Here is an 18,482-nt window from a genome sequence, read left to right as displayed (position 1 = left end):
AAAACATTAAAAAAGCAAAGAACAAAATCACTAGTATTTCATATGCCACAGATAATCATTATTCATGTTTTTATTTATCCTCTGTTTTGTATATAGATGCTTTTTCCAGAAATGGAATTATGCCAGACCTCTTTTTTTCTCTTTTCTCTTTTTAGTATATTATCAACATTTTTCATATCATTAATTATTCTTCACATCTCATTTGATGTCTGTAATATTCTATCATGCAGATATAGCATAATTTAATGTGTATCCTTTTGGAGAAAATTAATTTCACGTTTTATTGTAAAACTTTCATCAATGAATAAAATAGTAGTTAAATATTTATAAATCCATTATTTCCTTAAGCTAAAAGGAAATCAAATTGCTGAGTCAGGTAGACTTTCTTTAGGGGAAAAATTTAATTAAGGTAAAATTTACAAATGAGAAAACACAGTTGTTTTCTGTTCACTTCGAAGAAATGAATTATATACAATTGCCAAAATTTGTAAACCCACCAAAACAAGATATAGAACATTTGCATCACACTAAGAAAGTTACCTCGAGCCCTTCCCAGCTGATGCCTGCCTGGCCAGTTTCTAATTTCTGTATGCCTTTGGAAACACTTTCTTTCACTATATTATACTCTAGAAAGTTGAGTCATCTATACCTATACAAGGATTGTATGGAATTACTGGTTTCTCCTTACCCTGGGAATTGTGTGTGTGTTTGTGTTTGTGTGTGTGTGTGTGTGTGTGTGTTGTAGCATAGATTGAAGATATAGATTTACTGATCCTTGCTTATTTCTACCTTATATTAATTTGTATTTCTTTGTTTACTGGCCAAGTTGAATTTTTTCCAATATGTCAACTGATCATTTGTATATCGTTATTGTGGCGGTGGTTAATTGTCTGGTCTATTATGTTTATATATTTCTTATTTGCTTTATAAAATCTCTTAAATGTGAAATATTTTGTTGTTGTTTTTGTTCAAAATAGTTTTACCAGTTTGTCATTGCCTTATAATTTTCTTATGGAGATTTTTGTTTGTTTTGAACATGGACTTTTAAATATTTGCATTGCCAAATCTGCCAATATTTTCCTGCATGTTTCCTGCCTTCTATTATTCTTAAGGCCTTCAAAATCCCAAGTCTACATAGTTAAGTCTTTCTCTCAAGTATTTTTTATATATATAACATTTATTTATTTATTTTATTTTTTCATTTTTATGTGGTGCTGAGGATTGAACCCAGAGCCCTGTACGTGCTAGGCATGTGCTCTACCGCTGAGCCACAACCCCAACCCCACTCTAGTATTTTTATTGTTTTATTTTTAATTTTCAATTTACATCAAAAACCCACCTGGAATTGATTTGGCATATTAGGTCAATATTATAACTTTTTTTCTTTTTCTAAATTGTTAACCACCATAACTGAATAATCCTGTTTCCCTCACCAGTATCAAATGTATGCTTTATTATAGAATGAGAGCTTTATGTATACTTTGGGGTTGGTTTCATTGTTTCACCTTTTTTTACACTGATTTTTTTTCTGCCTATTCCTATGCTTGCTTATTGTAGCAGTATAATACTGTTTAGTATCTGGTAAGGCAAGTTGGACCTTTATTATTGTACATTTATATTTTTAGTTTCAAAGCCTGAGTGGATAATATGCTACATTCTTATTTTCTTTTAGTTATCCACACCTGGAAAAAGCTTAGACAATAGACCATGGAATCAATAAAAAGGCTCCATTATTTAACAGGTGGCCGCTACCTGAATTGCAGCCCCAGTGCCAAGAAGGAAATAATTAGTCTTTAGACAAATCCTTCAAAGTAATGGAAAAGATCGCATATGGAAAATAAGTAGCATGAGGAATAAAAAAGAATGAAATCTAGCATGTTTGATTGCCTTTTGCTGGTATAGAGGTATATAAGTGTTTTTATGAGAAATTTGGTCAAAAGTTTTTCCATTTCCCTACCCACTGACCAAAAACATGAAAGATTAACAAAGTCTCAGAATATGTACCATCTCAATTCCTTCTATTTTATCTGATATGAATTCCCAGGACATGTTTAGGTAGCCATGTAGAAATGCAAACTACAAATTGCTCTCCCAAAGACTTTGTTACTCTCTAAATTATCTGCCATTGAAGTAAGAATATCCCTCCTCTCTTGTATTAATGCAAATAATCAAGTTAAATATATCAATAATGTTTTGTTCTTTCTATATAGATAATTCATTTGACCATAATAAGCAACTATTACAATTGAGTGCTGGTTTTTTAGTAGAAATAGAAGTCAAAGTAAGAAGCTAGTGTCTACTGAACATTTACAAAGCAAATCTCTTTTAAACCTGTAAGCTAGATATTGTTACTGTGTCCATATTATATGGGCAGAAATAGAGGCACAGATAAGTAACATGGATAAGTTCTCATAGCTAGGAAGTGGAGTTCAGAAATAGCCAATCATGCATGGCTCAGCAGTTTGGTTCTATTTATTTTCAAAGACATTCTGTCTCATTTGAGATTTTGTATTGTTTACATGTAATAACATCACACTTTATGCTATTTTTTAAAAAGAGCATTACTAGCTTATCTGGTGAAACTTAATGTGTTCACGTTTTCTTAGTATTATATATCAGAGGTTATCCCACCCACGTGACAATTTCTCTGGGATAGCCTAAATATTTTTCATATTTTCTAATACAGCTGTTTTGTTGTTGATGGTGGTGGTGGTGGTGGTGGTATTAAACTGTCATAATAAGCCCAAACAAGTGACTCTTAGTCAAAAATTGTCTAGCTCCTTTTAAATCTTGGAAGATATGAAATTTCATCTCTCTCATGTGTTAGTCCCTGTATTATTTGAAGAATTAAAATTCAGAAAGTTATTTTAAAAACTTCTTTAACTTAAACAAGAAGCTCTTGCCACATTTATCCATAATTTTTCAGAGGAATATAAATAGTAAAGTTACTATGAGCATGGGATTTGGAGTCAGACCTGAATTTCAACCCCAGCTTGAAAACTCGATAGCTTTGTGATCTCTAGAAAATTACACAACTTTTCCAACTCTGTTCTTCAAAGTGTAAACTGAGGATAATAATAGCACCTTTTTGATAGGTCAGGTTGTGGATTAAATGAGATGCTATTTTAAGGATTACTGTAGGGTGTCTGAAACAATCCATGCTCTACAAATGTTCTATTGTTCTCATCTGTTAGTTGTCATTGTTATTTTTAAAATTTAACACTGTCAGTTGATCGATCAAGATACTGATTGGAATTTGTACCATTTCTATAATGTTTGTCCATTTTTACAGTCTTTTCTTCATTCATAATTATTCATAGTGGTCAGTGTTAGTTTATTGTCTATCATAATTCTCACATTCTGAGATAAAAGAAATTTGAGTTTTGATATTTTATCAGTGATTAGTAATGCCTCCATTAATGAAATATTGGTTTTCCTTGAGGCTAATACTTAAAAAAAAAAAAAAAAAAAACTTGGGCAAAGCACATATGAAGGAATAACCTATAAAACAGAATATCATTACTTTGTAGAACATAGAATTATAAGCTCAGTGTAATATAAATGTTTTTATTCCATCCCTCTCTCTTAGCCAAGTTCTAAGGTAGTGATAAAATGAAGCAAAGGAATATGATTCTCCTGTTAGTGTTCATTTTATACAGGACTATAAATAGTGCTTCAAGAAAACCAACGTGGTTCTTTATAAATAGGATTTTGTCCAAGTTGCTGACCTGTTTTAATTCTGAGCTGTGTAGCTGTCAGTCCCTGAAGTCACCTGTTTTTTCTGTTTTTTCTTTTCTTTTTTTTTTTTCCTGGATAAAAAAAGAAGCTCTTCTACATTCTCTGTGCTTTCATATGATTTGCCCTAAAATAAGTTTCTATCACATTAGAGAAGCTTGCTTTGTTCACAGTCTGAGAGACAGGCAGCCAGCCATGTGCCCAGGCTGATTACCAGACCTTTTCGATCTCAAACTCCATCGAACAAACACATCTATGTTGTGCTATTACTCCACTGGCCATAGATTACATATTATTAGCTAAGCAGTTGGTTAAACCCCAAGCAGGTGTGAGAATACATATGACAGATTTATTCTGGAAAATTTCTTAAATCTTTCCACCTGTGTCCTGCTGAGTGTTAAGCATATTAGATAGTCAAGAAAGCCAAGAAACTATATTTCCCTATTTCTGGAGATATTTTGAAAATTACATCTTTCACATTTAGTCCAACAATACTCATTATTTACCAAAGACATTCTGTAACATAAGGATTTTTTTCCTTAACTGAGTAAAACAAAGACATTTTTTAGAGTTGGCTTTTCAAAACCCCAAACTGAGGGGGCAATATTAACATTCCTTTAAAATTCAGAACAAAGGAGGTTTTTTTCCATGTAGTGGTGAACTGTAAAAGAAAATCCATTGGTTTTCATCTTTTTTTTTTCTTTTTCCAAAGGTCTGTGTCTATTTTTCTTTTTGCTTGACTTTTCAAATGTTCTATTTTCCTATCCTTGTTTTTGTTTGCTCAAGTATTTTAATTTTTTGCTCCTATTTTTCCTGTCAATTTTTAAATCTCTCTTCTGATTTTTTTGTTTGTGCTTTTTAACCATTTCTGTCTGCATTTTCTCTGCTGCTTTTAAGCTATTGTCTCTGTTGTCTGTTTAAGAAATTCTTCCTTTGTCTTTACTTTTCTTTCTTGATTTCTTTTCTTCCCTTGACCTCTCCTTTTTTCTTAGTCACCTCTCTCCTGTACCACCTGCTCTGCTAGACGTGAACAATATCACTGACCTCATTTTTCTTAGGACTTTTTTTTAATATACATTGATCTCTAGACTCATTCATGTTTTGTCTATCTGTCCCTCTCTCTTCATATGAGCTACTATTTTTGCTGTTCTCTACTTCATGTTGAAAAAAGATTTACACCTTTCTTTTTCACATGTGCTGGTTCTTAAACCCTCTACTATCTAATTCCTATAGATGCTTTGAACATGTGTGAAAAGAGAGTTCATTATTTTAGCCAGTTACAAAATAAATAACAAAAGTCAATAACTGCTCAGAAATAACCACTTAAAATCAGAATATTCTTAAAAGAATCTAATTTGACAAATATAAATTATCTAGAAATAAATAATTTTCAGAACCTTTATGTAAATGAAGAAAATTGCACACTATTATGGAAAAAGAATATACTATGTTTTCTAAAATAGTTCTTACTTTATAAAAACCAAGTTACTTCAGAATTATTCTATAAACCTAATATAATCCAAATAAAAATACCAGTAGAAAGAAAGAAAAGAGGAATAAAAATAGCCAAGAAAATTTTAAATAAAAAAAATAAGAGAGGGCTGGGGGTGTAGCTTAGTGATAGAGCATTTGCCTAGCATGCAAACCCTTAGGTTAGATCCCTAGCACCACCAAAAAGAACAAGGGAAGTCACCGTGCGCTCCTTAGGTGTACGTTTTGCACAGTGACTTCCTTCTAAAGAGGACAATGTGAAAGACAGGAGAAAAGAGTAACAATACAGTGGAAACACACAAGAGGCACTACCTCAGCAAGGTGATTAAGGTTCACATCAGCAATCATAATTTCTGCTGATATTGTCTACCCTAGATATAATGTGATGAAAATATACTTTAATGGCTCTTTATATCTGGGATCTTGCTTTCAGTAACCCATAAACCAATTCTTATCATGAGAGAAATATTAAATTGCAGTGGTGAAACATTCTGATAAATTCCAGTACACTTCAAAAGTGCCAAGGTGGGGTAAAATTGGGAGTTCATAACCCACTTCAGTCTAATGTATGAAATATGATATGTCAAGAGCTTTGTAATGTTGTGAACAACCAATAAAAAAAATAAAATTATAAAAAAAAATCAGCAAATATTTTGGCTCAAGATTACCCACCTGACGTTCTGTCAGTCAGAAGTGCATTTACTTGTAGCCACAGGATAATAAACTCCAGAAACCAAAAAAAAAAAAAAAAAAGTGCCAAGGTGATTTTTTTAAAAAAGGAAATTTTGATAAATTGCCACAGCTGAGAATAACCTAAAGAGACATGACAAGTAATGAATGAGATCCTGGAACAGAAAAAAAGGACATTAGGTAAAAACAAAGAATGTTAGTGTACTGAGACTGCTATATAACAAGATACCACTGATTGGCTGACTTTGATAACAGACATTTATTTTCTCACAGTTCTTTAGGCTGGAAGTCCAAAAACAAGATGCTGGCCAGGTTGAATCCTGGTGAGGCCTCTCTTCTAGGCTTTCAGATAACCACCTTCTCTGTGTCCTCATAATGACCTTTTCTCTGTACATAAGTGTTCCTGGTGTCTCTTTCTCTTCCTATAAAGACATGAGTTCTGTTAGATTAGAGGTGCACCTTTATTACCTCATTTAAACTTAACTACCTCCATTAAAGCCCTATCTCCAAATATAGCCATTCACACTAGAAGTTGCGGCTCCAACATAAGAATTTTGCAAGGATACAGTTCAATCCAAAACACTTAGGAAATCAAAATAAACTATGTGCTTTACTTAATAATAACATCTATATTGGTTCATGAAGTATAACAAATGTACCATATTAATATAGATGATAATAATATAGGAAACTGGTTTTGAGGTAAGCAGGAACTCTCTGTTCTATTTGCTCAATTTTTCTGTTTATCTACACTTGTTCTAAAAATAGTCTATTAAAAATAAATTTTGAGAAACGTGTTCAAAAACAAGTAAAGATATTCACTATAAAGTTATAATAATTAAAACAATGAGTCAACACTGTACAGAGTAGATTATTAAGTAAATGAAGTTGAGACAATGAGGTAGCCATTTAGGGAAAATAATTAAATTAGAACTGTATCTGGCCCAACATACTAAAAAAATCTTCTAACTTGATTTAATGATTAACAAATAAAAAAAAAAGAACTGTGATAGTGACAGGTGAAAATATAGATGAATATTTACCTGGTCTTGATGTGGGGAAAGACTTAAGTATGACCTTAAAGACAGCCCATAAAGAAGAGACTGCTTGCTATGACTAAAAAATTGTAAAGTTATGTGGAAGAAAAGAAAAAGGGAAGAGAAGGATAGAGGGAATAAAACAGGAAATACATAGAGGAAGCTCCACTAAAACAAAATTAAAGAGCAAATTACAAGCTAGGAAAGATATTTGTAATTTAAGTGATAAAAGGGAATTTACATTTATAACACAGGTAACATTCTCACAACTCTATAAGGAAAATATTAATGTGCTGTTTTTTAATGGTCAAAAGACACAAACATACATGTCACAAATAGCCAAAAACACGAAATCAAAATCAATTTTACTGGTAATCATAGCAAAATAAAGTACCTTATTCAGGACAGTATGAATGAATATGTATAAACTTTCTGAAGCACAGTCAGACCATATTAATCAAGAGACTAAAAATTGTATAAGACTTTAAGAATTCTAATTGTAGGAATTTATCCTAAATATTAGTAGAGATTCTCTATTACAAATGATAGAAATCGCTTCTAAAATGGGAAAATTGGTAGTATGGGAAACTTCAGGAATAAAGCTTGGGCATGGATGGACCAGAGAGTTCCACCAAAGTCAAGTACTTTTATTGTTAGTTTGTTTCCCGGCTCCATTTTCATTTCTATGGTCTCTTCTGTAGCCAGGCTTCCCCAGGGTGGTAAAGATGACCTCCAGAAGCTCTGGGTTTATATTTCCATTATACTAACTAACCTGTGTAGTTAAAAAAAAAAGTTCCTGAGCCAATTCCGTTTGCCCTTCCTGAGTTCAAATGTCCATGCTGTGATTCAATCACTGGTTATTCTGGGAAGTACTATCCCATGTGTCCCCTTCCTAGGATGAGGATGGAAAGCATCATCATCCCACCCCAACTACCTGGACTGAGAGTGGAAAAGAATTGTTTCTGAAAAGAAATAAAGGACTATGTAGATGCTTCCTACAATTAAGAAAATTCAAATATTGAGTCACATGGATTTTATTCACAGCATTTTTTGTAAAGGTGAAGATTTGAACAAAAATTTTATAATAAAGGATTGATCTTAATTATATGATCCAGTGCTAGACAATGAATAAAATTATATATAGTTATCTACTTAAAAAGATAATTGTGGTATAGTCAGATAGGAAAATCAATAAAATGTATGCATTCTTATCCTGTATGTGTGTGTGTGTGTGTGTGTAAATATACATGCATGTACATAGAGATACAGAAAAATGTGAAGGAAGTGATGTGCCTGTGTATTTTCAATAGTTATTGATGAACCATGGAATTATAGGTATTTATTTTATCTTGATTTTCCTTTTTTGTCTTAAAAAGGAAAAATACCTACTGGGCAAAAAGCAAACACAAAAGCATTGAATGTGTATTATCTATTGTAATACACTTTGAAAGGGGTATGCAATATCATAGAATACCAAATTATAAAAAATGATAAATGTGTAACACATATGTACAGCATTATGGACTGAAACGTGCCTCCCCCCAAAAAAAATATGTTGAAGTTCTAGCCAATATGGCAGTATTTGGAGGTAGGACTTTTGGGAGCTAGTTAGATGTAGATGAAGTCATGAGGGTGAAAACCGAAAATGAGATTGGTGTCCTCATAAGAAGAAGGAACCAAAGTACTCCCTCTGTCTCTCCACTCATGTACTGAGGAAAGTCCATGTAAGCACACAGCAAAAACTATAGCCATCTGCAACCCAAGGAGAGAGTCCTCACCAGGCAGATACTCGTCCTGCTTGATCTTGTACTTCTGTATTCAGCACTGTGAGAAAATAAATTCCATTGTATAAATTACCTAATCCATGGTATTTTGTCATGGCAGCCAAACCTAGTAAGGCACATACACAAACTACAATATAAGTGGTAGTAAATATTTGAACCACTCTTCACCATTTGCAAAGACCTTTTGAAGGCATGATGTTTGATCCTCATGCTAACCACAATGAGATAAATAGGGAGCACCTTACCATCCCTTCTTCACAGATGGGAGGGAAAGAGACCTGAGAAGCAATGTGACTTTACTTTCCTCTAGTCACAATTAATGACCAAATTGTAACTCCAAACTCAGGTCTTCTGACTTCAATCCACAAAGGTTTCCATAGAAATTCAAAGGCAGGAGCAGGTCCTGAGGCCCAGAGTAGTCAGAAAAGACTCTTAGGAGGAAATGGGGATTAAACTGGGGCTTGAAAGGACCAGGCACATTCATCAGGGAGCCGGAGGTGGTAGAGTGTTCCAGAAAATTGACAGACAAAAAATTGACAGCCCATCCCTGATACAGAGAAGTGTGGTCTTTTCAAAGAATCAAATGTGAGCAACAGTTAAAAATTGTTTTGTCTTGCTGAAATTTTTATTTAAAAGCAAAAAAGACTGTTTTTGCTTTTCAAGTACAAGCCGCCTTTCAAGCCACCCCTCAAAAAACTTAAACCAGATCATTTAAGTTTGTGATCCATAGTTCCACAGAATGACAAACTTAAGGAATAACCAGGAGCTGTTTAGTTGGGTTTCTTAAGAATTTTAACTTAATAGAGAAATGAGAAGCTGTCAACACAGTACACAAATTATATGTATGACAAATTATGTGTATGCTGTTCACAGAGAGCACCAAGGTCTTTCAACCCACATAGGGAAAGGCTGTCTGAGGACAATGTGTGCATTTCCCCCCTACTTCAAAGCTAAGCAGACCAAAGGCAATGTTAATCTTTAAGCAATTTAACTGACCTGTTTGAGAAAGATAAGTGCTGAATTTGCACAGCACAAATTTAGTGTTGGTGGAAATGCCTTGTGGTTGTTTTTGAATACTGTCCTATTCTCTGTTGTTGTAGAATTTTAAAGGTGAGTTGCCTGCTGGGAAAACCAGAGGTTTGTAGAGATAATTGCTAAGTAATTTGAATTACATATAGATACTGTCAAGGAGAAACATGAACAAAATAAGAATTCTAGCCAAAGATTTTGGAGGTGACTGCCTTCCCAGAAACATTTACTTATTCACAAGCATTTATTGAGAATCTTCTTCCAAACATTACTGAATGGTACCAGATACAAAGTCCAATAAGACAGAGCCACCATTCTTAAGCACACCTGTGGCCCATTGAGGGTGACATCGTGAGGAAGACTAAACCAGAGTGAAATTCAGGGATCCAGGAGCCCAGAAGAGAGCCTTTATGCTGGCAGAGAAACAGCAGACCAGCCAGGAGAGGATAAGGGTGCTGCCTCAGGGGGAGGGAGAAGGGGGAGTTTATGGTAAGTAGAGAGGCAGCAAGGAGGCAAGAGAGTGCAAGTAAATTGAAATGTCTGGAAGTTAAGATGTGATAGGGAAGGTGATGCTAAGGGAAACGAAAGCCAAATTATAGAAGCAACAAAAGAAACTGTCTTCTTATGTAGACAGTGGAGTCACCAAAGGATTTAAACCACAGTAGGGAGTATGGCTTGATTTGCTGCATTTTTGAAAAATACATAGAGCAGAAAAGACCTGGATATCGTCATAGACCACAGGCAATCCTTAGTAATTTGATGCCTGAGAGGAGATTGTCAGACACCATCCCCACAGGGCAGGCCATTGCCCTTGATTCTGCCCTCTTTGGACTTCTAGCTGAATGGAATCTTATGTGGCACTCTAATTTTAGGAAGAACAAGGAGAAACTGGGGCTGAGGTTCTAGAAAGCGGTGACTTAAGGCAATAATGGAATAAAAATTTATAGCGGAAATTAATGTTTTATTTCTAAGTAACGTTTTTCCCAAAGATGTACCCACAGGTCTCAGGACATTTTAGGACTTCTCTTTTGGAATTGCTCTAAAGGCTAGACTGGGAGCCACACAAGTGATCGTGTGCTGCATTTTGAAAATTTTCTAGTACAGGATAAGCACTACCCAATCTGATTTTTTTTATCTTCCTTTCTGCATTTAGCACTGAATTAGCATTTGACTTATTCCCAAAATGAAATCCATCTTCATAGAATGGAAGTTTCCTACCTCCAAAGACATTCAAGAAAGTACCTAGGCAACAATGTACCAGCTCCAAGTTTCTTAACCCTCTGTCTTGGAAATTGCCTATGAAATGGGCTGGGGGTGTAGTTCATTGGGAAACTCCTTACTTACATATGTGACACACTGAGTTTGATTCCCCATCACCACAAAAAAGGAAAAGAAAGAGAGGTGGAGGGAGAAGGAGGAAGACAGGAAAAGAGGAAGATACTATCTTTCTACTCCATCATCCTGTTTACTGTGGATGCTACCAGAGAATATGGGAAAGCTTTTGGTAGACCACTGTCAGTAGATGTTCTGATTGTTGTTTTACACTTTGTAGGCAATTCCAAAACGTGTGTCTGCCATGTTATGATGTCATTGTGTTCTCACTAATAGAAAATTTACTTCAGGCGAACAGGTCCTGGGTCCTGCTCATCTTTGTGTCACCAGTATCTAGTATTTGCCTTGCCTATAAAAAGCCCTCAGATGGTGACTGGAAGCTTGGCATTCATTGTTTTTAAATCTACCCAGGTGCTTTTTAACATGCAACCTACATGTTAAAACTACACTTTAAGAAGCATTGCGTTATGGCTGGGAATGTAGCTCAAGCCGTAGTGCGCTCACGTGGCATGTGCATGGCGTTGGGTTCGATACTCACCACCACATACAAATAAAGATGTTGTGTCCTCCGAAAACTAAAAAATAAAAAAAAAAAAAGAAGCAATGCTTTAGGGCTGGGGTTGCTGCTCAGTGGTAGAATGCTTAACTAGCATGTATGAGGCACTGGGTTTGGTTCCCAACACTGGATGTAAGTAAATAAATAAAAATAAAAGGTCCATGAACAACTAGAATATAATTAAAGGAAAAAAAAAAAAAAAAAAAACATTGCACAGTGGTGCATGCTGGTAATCTCCGTAACTTGGGACACTGAGTTGGAAGGATCGCAAGCTCAAGACCAACCTCAGCAACTTAGCAAGGCCCTTAGTTGAGATCCTGTCTCAAAAAAATATAAAAAGTGCTGGGGATGTAGCTTAATGGTTAAGCACCTCTAAGGGAGGAAAGGAAGGAAGGGAGGGAGGGAGGAAGTTTTTAAAAACAATAAAATCCTCTCTCCAGTTCTATATTAGGTTCCATAGAAGATGGAAAAGAACATGAGGTACTCTCGTACTGTAGTCTATCAAAAAATGAAAGCTTGCCATCTGATATGAATGCAGTGTAAAAGCAACTACCAGAATGTGCTGAGCTGTGAGAGGTCATGAAAAGATGTACTTGAGACTTTTTCATTCCCCATTGATATTAATTATAATTATAATCGTATCTTAATCTATTTCAAAGTTGAGTGAGGAGTGAAAAATTGTTTACTTTTGTTTATAATTTTTCAGTTCCATATCAAAAAAAAAGAAAAAGAGAAACTTACAACTTCTAAGTAAGTAGTAAGTCTCCTTGTTTCTGAAACACACTATGGTCAATGTTTTTGAGACTCTGAACCTGTGTTAAAATATTTATTAATCAGAACTAAATTTTTGTCTTTGCCTTCAGAAAGTGAGCAAGTTCTAAAATATTTATGTGTAAATAATTAGTGTGTAATTAATTCCAAAGAATTCACTGCCTTTATTAGATCAATTCTATGACCACCACAGAGTGGATAGTACTGTTATTAGGACATACAAGATTGTAAACTACCAGACCCTTGTACTTGAATTAAGTCTGTATTCTCAGGCTTCATGCAAATCCTCAAAGGAGACCATGAAGTGTGGGCATGCTTTCAATTCCTTCAGTTTATGATTTATGGAGGCATGTAGGTCAGGAGTTTCTATCCTGAAAATCATAATAACTGTTTTGTTTGCCTTTTTTAGATGAAGTGACCAAAGCATGTTGAAAGATAAATGGGTGAAGCATTTTGACTATGCTTTTATTCCTATTAAATATTATTGCTGAGTAACCATCCATGCTAAGTATTATGATATTAATCTGAAGTAGTTTGTAAACTGATAGCTCCTTCTTTCCTTTGGGATTAGGTTTGTTATTAATCAAAATGTTGGATTTGTTTAGTACAGTGGTGTATGAAACAAACAGTTGAAACAGACAGACAACTCCTTTAATTTACGACTTTCTGTTGTTTCGAGTTTATAAGAAAATCTGTTTCTTCTTGTAGACTTTAGGCTGTTGTTAGAAAAGAGGAAGGTGCCTTTGTATGTTTTCAATTGACTCAGTCTGGTAAAGTCATTTTTGAAGCATGGAAGTTTCTGCTAGAAATGAATATTTCAGAAAAATCTATATGTTGGTGCAGAGAATGGGATCATTTTTAAAACAGAAGGATCTGTATGTGGAAAGGTATTAATGAGTTCACTCGGATAATAGGGTTTTTTAATACCAGTATTGAATAAAACTCTTTTAAACACCGTGTGATTCCAACAACTTCCTGATGTTGGCCTAGATACCAACAGCACCTCTAAGAACTTGGAAAGCTACAAAGAACTTACTGAAATGCAACAGGAGTTTGGGCTCCCCTGATGTCTGGTAAAGGACCTTCACAGGACAGTCTTGGCACTCTTCTAAACTTGTTTCCCTTTGGTAGTAATACACTTCATACTTTGTAGGGAATGCAGTATAGATTGTAAAAAGTGTTGTAGAAAAACCCATCCCTGTTATCTGAAACAAAATGCTAAATATATTTCTTAACTATGAAGAGTTATGCATTCTCCCCCCCCCCCCACTCAGTACTGGGAATCTAACCCAGGGCCTAACACATGCTAGACAATATTCTACTATTGAGCTGTGTCCCCAATCCTTTTTTTCCCCCTCTTTTTCTTTTTCAGACAGGGTCTCACTAAGTTGCCCAGGTTGGCCTTGAACTTGCAGTTCTCCTGCCTCAACCTCCCAAGATTTTAGGCACATTCTTTCCATGCAAAGTAGTTGCAAATTTTTTATAGTGCTTTTAAAGTCAGGACTTGTTTCCGAGTTGACATAAGCTCAGAAGCACCTATTGGAAAGTGACTGTTACTGGTTGGCTGGCCTTCAGAATCTCTTCACAGGAGTGAGTCTGCCACTGATTGGCACAAGACTGGCTGATTAGTTGGCTTTCAGAGGTGTATTTACTGAATTGAGTTGTCACTGATCATTTAGACCTAGATGAGTCATTATTAATTGGTTGAGTTCAGTTTAACTGTTTCAGACTGGTTGTAATGGTTATTCATTACCATAGCAATGGAAGAATCCACCTTTTTCTAGGAATTGGAGATTGTTTTACTTTCAGAAGCTAATACTGATACACTGTAGGAAATTGAAAGTACTAGAAAATCAGACACTGGGGAATTCATCTAAGTGTACAATGGTGTTAAGATGCATTTTCTAAGTAAGGGTATTTACTAAAGCAACAGAAGTTTAAAAAATCAGCATTCATGTGTGACATACATGTTCATATATTGAGAACAGTTATGAAATTTGATGCAAATAATATTAATATAAAATATAAAAATGTAAATGTGATTTACCTCATTTTGTAAAGTAGATTCTAGGTCATCCACATACCACTCATACTCACTGCATTCTGATAAGCCTCCACAAGTGGAATAGAAGGTGTGGGAATGGCACAGAAGCTTCAACTTGTCAGCCCTTCAGCAGCTCCTGAACCCTTAGAAATGGTAGCATCACTAATATTGTAGCACTTCATTTCTCTCTCAATATCTCTGTTAGGCTTCTTCAGAATCTGAATATATCTATAGGAGTTTGACACACAAATAAATGCCACTCGTCTTTTGTGCTACTGTGCAGGGCGGGGGAATAGGGGATCTCTGCTAGCATCTACTGCCCAAATCTCTGCTTGTAAAATAAAAGAAATTAATATCATATTTGGGTTTCATCTGAGAATTACAATGGTATATACAGAATATTAACCCTATAGGCAGCTTAGTTCTTTCTGCTGGGATGAAGAGACATGCATGTGGGATGGTTTTGTTTAACTAGAAAGAAAAAAACTTAACAGTTTTTTTGCTTATATAGAGACTGAACTTTTCTTTTCCCAAATTCATTCAACTGCCTAGAAATCTGTTCTTTTGACTTCCCTGTTTATTCCTGACACCTTCTACTGGGGGCATATCTAGTAACTTACACAGTTCCCTGCTACTAAGGATAGCCAGCTTATGACCACTTAGGATTCAAGTACATGTTGATACCTTAAGACCAGTAAGCATTTGTTAAAGTAGGAAAACAGGATGGTTAGATTTGTTGTAATCAATGGTAAAAGGAGAAAGTAAGTCCAGATAGTTACGCTGTAAGTTTGATTTTCTTTTTATGAAAAAAAATATTAACCTAGCTACTCCCCCAGAAAAGACAGTCATAACATTTGAATATCACTTATATTTTCATAATGTGTCCCCTATTATTGACCCATTGAACTACTAAAAACAAAACAAAATCAGATAGAACTGATTTATTATCTAGCATTTTGCTCTGCAACCTGGCTCACTCTGGTTTAGTGAGTGTGCATTTCAAAGGAAGCAGAGTTCTTTGAGCATGGTTTGAAGAATACTTTGGGTTAAAACTCTTTTTAACCTCTTGCTAGGGGAGGAACTTCAAGTAAAGACCATGACAGAGACACTGACTACTAGAAATACAAGCCAGTGGAACAAACTCTGAGCATGTTTTTCAAATTTAAGTGTTTTCTGAGAAGTTGCTTTCCATGCAGTATAAGCACCAGTAAACAATAACTCTGTCTTGGTATTCCATACCCTTATAGCTCATTGTGCTGGTGATAGCGGAGTGTAGAATTTCTACTTTCAATTCTCACACAAAAATCACTGAACCCTCTCTTTCCTTTAGGATGTCACATGTACTTCAGTTTGAGGATAAAAGCAGAAAAGTAAAAGATGCAAGCATGCAAGACTCAGACACATTTGAAATCTATGATCCTCGGAATCCAGTGAATAAAAGAAGAAGGGAAGAAAGCAAAAAGCTGATGAGAGAGAAAAAAGAAAGAAGATAAAATGAGAGTAATGATAACCAGAACATGCTGGAAAGGTGCCTGCAATAAATGGCCTTGTAGTGGCCATTGTTCCCAACAGCATCAATTAGGGGTGTGAAAGTATTTTTGAACCTATTGTCTGGTTTTAGAAAAGGATTATCTTGTTTGGTAAATTGTGGAATGATGTAAGAAATGTTTTTGGTTACTGGTACATGCTTTTTTCTTAATTGACCTTTTATATTGTTAAATCTGAAATAAAATCTGTTTCCTTCCAGTTTACACCTTAAGCATTTGCAGACTATACAAACTTGTTTAGACCCTTTTTCCCTGAAATATGTGAAGGCTTTCTCTTCAAGATTTTTTTTTTATAAGAATTTCTTGCAGAAAAAATATTTGAGGGAAACCTCCCTGGCCCTAACATTGGAATATAACTTAAAAACTATAAAATATAATAAAAATAATATAAATATCAGTGGAATGTTTTGCATACAAATATCTAAAAATAGCCAAACCTGTAAGTCTCAGTAGCTTCATATGTTAAATCTTAAGGAACCCTCAAATGAATGTTCACACCTCCATCTAGGCCAACACTGAGGTTTTATGGATGCAGTCAAGACTAACACTCTACCTACTGTCAGCCAAGTTCACCGAACATCCCAGGCTGACACCATGCCACCTGCTCACTCCTCTGTTCTTCTCAGCAAACAATAGCAGAGGCACATGCACAAGTCTCATTCTGGCAGTAGAACTTGTTGAGAATTTTACCTTTGATGACAGTCATTCATTTTGGGTATTTATATTATCTATATTTAATCAGTTCTAGAATTTGAATGCCACAATTGTACCACAGGGTAATTTCATTCACCTAATAAAACCTTACCAGCCTCAGCTTTTCAGATAGTGTCTTATCAGATCTTTCAACAGTCTTTTTAAAAATCTTTTTTAAAAAATGCAATCCAATAGGCTTTCTGTAAGCACAGTTTTTCAAAATGTTGTTCCAGTTGAAACACTATAGCAGCAGCAGCCCTGGCAGACATGTTAAAAATACAAACATTTGCCTTACTACCCACCACCACCCTCCCTTACTGCTGATTTTTTAGCTGCTTTGGAGATTAGCAGTGTATGGTGAAGTTAAAGATATGTATGTTCGGTGCTTAAAATTTGATGATCAAAGACCTGTACCCTAAAGAAATTTTCAAACATTGCTCAAGGAAACTAGAAGATACTAAGCTGTCCTTTGAAGCATCATCCAGATGATGGATAATTGTATACCACATTATGGAATAATTTATAGAGGTAAAAGTCAATAATCAGAAACTATGAATATTAGCATATCTTTAAAATATGTGAAAAAAGGAAACCAGCTATGTAAAAATTTGAAACCTAACATCATTATATATTTTTTATGCATGTATAATATGTAGCAAAAGTATGAAAACAGTGGGTTTTGCTAAGGAAAATGAGAAATACAAAGTGCTTCACTAGTGTGTGGTTTTATTTCTTAAACTAGATTATTGGAACTTGGTTCTCATTCTATACACATTTTGAAATGCCTGAAATATTTCATCATTTTTTTTCATCTTTTTTTTTCATCTTTTTTTTTCATCTTTTTTTTTCATCATTTTTTTAAGAGAGAGAGAGAGAATTTTAATATTTATTTTTTAGTTTTCAGCAGACACAACATCTTTGTATGTGGTGCTGAGGATTGAACCCGGGCTGCATGCATGCCAGGCGAGCACGATACCGCTTGAGCCACATCCCCAGCCCTCATCATTTTTTTCTTGATAATTATATCTATAACCTGAGGTGAGAAGACAGGAGGACTCCCAGTATTGATAACTTTTCTTTTTTGCTTCAGGAAGGAGAAAGTTTCAAAGAAAAGGTGAGGGAGATGATTGGGGTGCTCTGGTTTGATGGCAGTTAATTCAAATGTAGGTGACCATACTCAATGCCACCCAAAAATAAGCACCTTTAGGAGTGCATCCTATCTTCCCCTCACCACAAAGGTTGTATTATCAATTTCATTTCAGATATTCAGAATTTTAGTTTCCGAATTCACAGTCTTTGAAGTTATTATAAACTGTGTTACCACTGAGCCTGTATTAAAATACGCTGTACATTTTTCAATCATTCCTTCTCAAATACAACCACCTTTACCAATGCAGTATTATCCCAAGAATGAGAGATCCACAGACCTAAGGCATAAGTCAGAGATCAATATTTGTAGTTTTTAAAAATAATAAGACAAAATTGAAACCTCAGTTTGGTAAAATGTTCCTTATCTTACTTAAACCTACTCTGAAGTTCTAGAGATTAGACTTTTAACAGAATAATTTCATCATGATAACAAAAGTCACTAGGAATTTAACAATGTTAGCAATAGTGGGGTTTTTTTTTTTTTTTGGAAGAACAGAAATTATCTGTTAAATGTTGTATTTTATCTTATCTGCCCATAGTAAAGTCTTTGGAAATATCACAGGAATATGGTTGGGCCAAATGAATTAATTGCAAATTTAAAAAAGCAGAAATCCAAAACTATAA

At 34.7% G+C, this 18,482-nt stretch overlaps 1 protein-coding gene across 1 annotated transcript in view; it reads left to right on the top strand.

The window, feature by feature from the left end:
* The window catches only part of Cwc27 (CWC27 spliceosome associated cyclophilin), a 217,135-nt gene extending 199,710 nt beyond the window's left edge, over nucleotides 1-17,425 (top strand). Inside the window, exon 15 of the mRNA XM_005319570.4 lies at nucleotides 15,800-17,425. Within this exon, the coding sequence (XP_005319627.1) occupies nucleotides 15,800-15,962 (163 nt within the window). The 3' untranslated portion in view covers nucleotides 15,963-17,425. The remainder of the gene's footprint in view (nucleotides 1-15,799) is intronic.
* The last annotated feature ends 1,057 nt before the right edge of the window (nucleotides 17,426-18,482 follow it).

The sequence above is a fragment of the Ictidomys tridecemlineatus genome, chromosome 1 (assembly GCF_052094955.1).
Source record: "Ictidomys tridecemlineatus isolate mIctTri1 chromosome 1, mIctTri1.hap1, whole genome shotgun sequence".
Taxonomy (NCBI): Eukaryota; Metazoa; Chordata; class Mammalia; order Rodentia; family Sciuridae; genus Ictidomys; species Ictidomys tridecemlineatus.
Note: the sequence above shows the minus strand (reverse complement) of the source record. Positions and strands in the feature narration are given on the sequence as shown.